This window comes from Benincasa hispida, chromosome 2, assembly GCF_027475165.1.
Source record: "Benincasa hispida cultivar pf3 chromosome 2, pf3_genome.v1.1, whole genome shotgun sequence".
In the NCBI taxonomy this organism is placed as follows: domain Eukaryota; kingdom Viridiplantae; phylum Streptophyta; class Magnoliopsida; order Cucurbitales; family Cucurbitaceae; genus Benincasa; species Benincasa hispida.
The window spans coordinates 6,800,128-6,804,616 of NC_143479.1; the positions used below are offsets into that span (position 1 = coordinate 6,800,128).

The 4,489-nt window shown below is 40.5% G+C and overlaps 1 protein-coding gene across 1 annotated transcript; it reads right to left on the reverse strand.

Moving 5' to 3' along the window:
- On the reverse strand, nt 1–4,201 carry LOC120072295 (Leucine-rich repeat protein kinase family protein). Its single transcript, XM_039024750.2, has 2 exons — nt 3,691–4,201; nt 1–3,490 (listed from the first exon to the last, which is right to left on the reverse strand). The coding sequence occupies exons 1-2, from the start codon at nt 3,758–3,760 to the stop codon at nt 267–269; spliced, it is 3,294 nt and encodes a 1,097-aa protein (XP_038880678.1). The 5' UTR covers nt 3,761–4,201; the 3' UTR covers nt 1–266.
- Nucleotides 4,202–4,489: the final 288 nt, after the last annotated feature.

Below are 4,489 nucleotides of genomic sequence, written 5' to 3' on the forward strand. Positions count from 1 at the left end.
TTTCCATTCCTGATGTAGTAAAGGTATTTTATTGAATCAACTTGGGCCATATGCAACTCATCTCAGTGGAGTTGAGCTCTATTCTAGTAGGAAAAGCAAAAAATAAAGCACAGGATTTCTTTTTTCTTTCAACATTTTGTGAATGATGAATGTTTTGTTTACAAGATGAATGGTAATAAATTGAACTGTGTAGGTATCAGTATCTTATGTCTATGAAACTATCTTACAACCTAAGGGTATGCACATTTCTTCAATTAAAATCTTGATCACAGTGATGGAGGGGAGAAGATGTGGTTGAATTCATCCCCCCCTCTTAAGCCTATGATATTGATCAACATGGCTAGAACTTCCTTCATATTCGGTCTTGCCAATGGTGCTTCGTTTGTGCACCTCACCCCAATCTTGAGCAGCTCGCACATCTCGTCAGCCCCCTCGACAAGGCCCGACCCCAAAACTGCAACTGGTATCACTGCTCTACTCAATCCATGTCTTCCAATTCCCATCACCCTTTTGGCCCATTCAACTAGACACTCTTCCCCTCCGTCAAGTGCTCGTCTTGCCGTAGCAAGTTCCATTGCCAAAACTCCGAAACTATACACATCACCCTTTGTCGTAGCTTTCCATGTTTGTCCATACTCAGGTGCTACATAACCAATGGTTCCAGCCACCATGGTACTCACATGGCTGTCTCCTACATCCATAATTCTAGCCAAGCCGAAGTCTGTCACCCGTCCTCGACCGTCTTTATCGAGCAGAACGTTACTGGCCTTGACATCACGATGCACAACAGAGGGGAAACACTCATGGTGCAGAAAGACTAATGCTCGTGCCACATCGATTGCAAGATCAATGCGTCGCCGCCAGTTTAGTCTTAGTCTGTCTAGTATGAGATCGTCCAAGCTCCCTCCTTCCATGTACTCATAGACCAAAATCTTCTCCGACCCATCAAGACACCATCCGTAAAGTTGAACAAGATTTGGATGCGGCCAGTTGAAGCCATTTCCACTAAGAATCTGCATTTCAGCTTGGAACTCTCTTTCACCTTCAGTTCCTTCTCTCTGAAGCTTCTTCACTGCCACTTGCCTTCCATCAGGCAACATTCCTCTGTAAACTGTTCCATATCCTCCTTTACCAATCACCCTATCCTCTGAAAAGTTTCCGGTGGCTTTTAGAATATCAGCATATGTAAAAACCGTCTTGTCAAGACGAATGACTGTAACCGTATTCGAAAACCATGGGGATGAGCTGTGAGAACTTGAACCAAAGTCTTTTATATACTTTATATCTTCCAAGAGAAATCCTCGTGATTCATCTGAGCTTCTCACCATTAAGAAAACTATAAGAGAAAATGTCCCAAATACCAAAAAAGCAAGTATGAGTGATATGGAAGCTAACTTTCCAATTAGACTCGAATTCCTTTTCGAAGATCCTGCCATTCTTGGGCTGCCTGGTGACTTTGGTGGGGTTGTGTTGAAGAAAGATGGAAGGCGCAAAAGAGGATTGCCGAGATACGAATCCTTGTCGAACGTCGAGAATTGCCCACTTGGAATTACTTCCCCAGTTATGAGAGGATTATATGAGATGTTGAACTTGATAAGCTCATTCAAGTTGACCAAACTTCTAGGGAACATGCCAGAGAAATTGTTGTATGATAAATCAAGATTCTGCAAGCACTTGAGGTCTCCGATCTCGGTCGGAATCTCGCCTGAAAAATTGTTTTCCGAGACATTTAGAACAACCAACGGCAGATTTCCCAACTGTGGAGGGAGTTTCCCACTGAAATTGTTGCAACTCAAATGCAACATACTGAAGTTCTTCATCATTCCAATCTCATTTGGTATCTCACCACTGAACTGATTCCCAGTCAGCTGAACATAACCAGAGATCTGCAAAGTCCTTATTTTGCTGCAAAATGGGAAAAGGCCATACCCTTTCAACAATCTATCCCAAATGCTTCTACAACTCTTCCTTGTAAGGATTGTGTAGACAAAGCTGAAAGGAGGGTAGTTTACTGGAATCCATCTCTTCATTGCCAAGCACTCCCCCGATCCAGCGATAAACTTTTCGGTTTGTCTATTCATTTCGAACGTCGCTGTGGCATTTTTTCCGATGTTTGCTAGCTCGGACGGGATGCGCCCATGTAGCTTATTGTTGGCCAGATTCAACCACAACAAGCTAGAACAATTCCCTAGCTCCCTGGGAATTTCACCTGTCAAAGAGTTGTTTGCCAGCATTAGCCACAAGAGTGAGGTCAAGTTCCCAAAGCTGCTTGGGATTGACCCATTTAAGCTGTTGAATGAGAGATCAAGAGCTTGAAGATTCTGCAAGTTCCCGTATTCTGATGGAATGCTCCCAGTGAACTGATTAGATGCAAGAATCAAGAACTCCAAGCTCTTCATTTCAGAGATTTCCACAGGCAATGGACCTGAAAAGTTGTTGAAACTCAAATCCAAACGAGCAACTCTTGGCAACTTAAGAATTCCAGAAGAATGAATCCCTCCAGTGTAAAAATTCCCATGAAGAACAAGAAATCTCACCTGTGTAAACCTTCCGAAAATTTCTTGAATGTCCCCTCGAAAATTGTTCTTGCTCAAATCAAGAAACACCAAGTTGCTCAAATTCAAAAGGGATTCTGGAATTTCCCGAGAAAAATTGTTCTTTCCCAGATACAAATTCTGCAAAACCGAAATTCTTCCAATTTCCGCCGGAATTTTCCCGGAAAATAGGTTCCCCCACAGATTCAAAGAAGACAAATTCCCACAATTGGAAACCTCCGCTGGAACTCCGCCGGAAAGATTATTCTCTGACAAGTCCAACACCTCCAAATTACAAACCCCTGTAAATATCGCCGGCGAAACCTCGCCGGAAAGTTTATTCTCCGACGCCGAAAAAACCCGAGTCCTCGCCAACCCACCCCACAATCCACCACTGAAATTGTTGGAGCTTAAATCCACATGCTGCAAATTCTGGCACTCATCAAAACAGTCATCCGTCCGACCAGTAAAATTATTACCAGAAACATTGAAGAACATCAAATTTCTGCAAATGCCTGGAAAATTCAACCTTATTTCTCCCCAAATCCGGTTGACTGACAAATCCAGAGTCTCGATGTTAACCAATCCCGACAAGTTCAACTTGTCGTTGATGATGTTGTGCGACAAATTTAGCCGCCGGAGATTTCTGCAGTTGTTCAAGTCGCCGGGAATTTCGCCGGAGAAAGTGTTTCTAGAGAGGTCAAGGTCCGTCAGCTCCGGCAAGGCAGAGAAATTATGAAAAATTTTGCCGGAAAGATCTTCGTTTGAAAGGTCAATTCCGATGACATGGGATTTGTTTTGATTGCAGGATATTCCAGACCAAGAACAGGGCGAGCTCTGCAAATTCCAAAACGAATATTTTCCTCGTTTAATGGGATTGTGTTCTTCTAAAAAGGATTTCAACCGTAACAAAACTTCTTTGTCTCTCCGCAAATCTTGTCCCTCGACAATAGTACCTGAAAAAAAATAAAAATAAAAATAAAAAACAAAACAAATAAACATGATTGAATCTGACCAGACCCACCTCGAAAAAAACGCAAAATTGATCACATACAGCAATGAATCTAAATAGAAATCAAAACTTGTTTAAAATTTCAGGTACTCAATTCAGAAAAATCAAAAGGGGAGAGAGAAAACGGGTGTTTGTGGTGATTACCTATGATTAAGATGAAGAAAATGATAATTTGAAGACGCCATGAATGATTATCAGTGTCTTTCTCCTTCATACTATTATGAATTTGTCCTTTGTTTTCTCTGGAAAATGAGTTGGACAATTTTCAGATAGAAGCCATGAAAATAGGACAGAAGAGTGATTAAGAAGACGGGGGAATTTTTCTTTGGGGTCAAAAATGAAGAATTGGAGATAAAAGTTTCGAATGGTGGAACGTAAATGAATTGTCTTTGAAACGCACGCAGTACAGCCTGCAAAAGACCAAAGAAAAAGTTTGAAAAAGAAGATGGAAAAAATGGCTATGAAATTAAAAATAAATAAATAAAATTGAAGAACAGGGAAAAAAATTGTTTGTGGAAAAATCTTGGGTTTTGATGAGGAGATAGAAAGGTAGAATTGAGAAGAAGAGCAAAAAAAAAGAAAAAAGGAGGAAAATGGAAGAAGTTTGGTTAGTTTAATGTTGGATGGTTGTTGGTGGGAAAGTGAGGTGAGGGTCACAGGCAGGGGACGGTAGCAAGCCGCTTTGCTTGACCTTTTGCTTACGTAGCAAATTTAGTGTTTGACTCAACTATTTGGAACTTAGAATTTCAGGATTGGAAGTTGGAATCTTTCCTTAATACCAATAATGCTATGGATCAAAATTCTAAATCTTCCTTATAATTTAATCCAATTGAAATTATTTTATTTATTTACAAGCTTCAAACCATTTTATTAGTCAATTGTTTTACGGTTTAATATGTGCATATCTTTTTATTTTTTAATCTCATGCTTCTGTATTTTTGTT

Coding starts and splice junctions, on each gene's coding strand:
- LOC120072295 (XM_039024750.2), bottom strand. CDS start 3,760: ATGAAGGAGAAAGACACTGATAATCATTCATGGCGTCTTCAAATTATC. Junction 3,491..3,690: donor TTTCTTCATCTTAATCATAG/GTAATCACCACA, acceptor ATTTTTTTTCAG/GTACTATTGTCGAGGGACAA.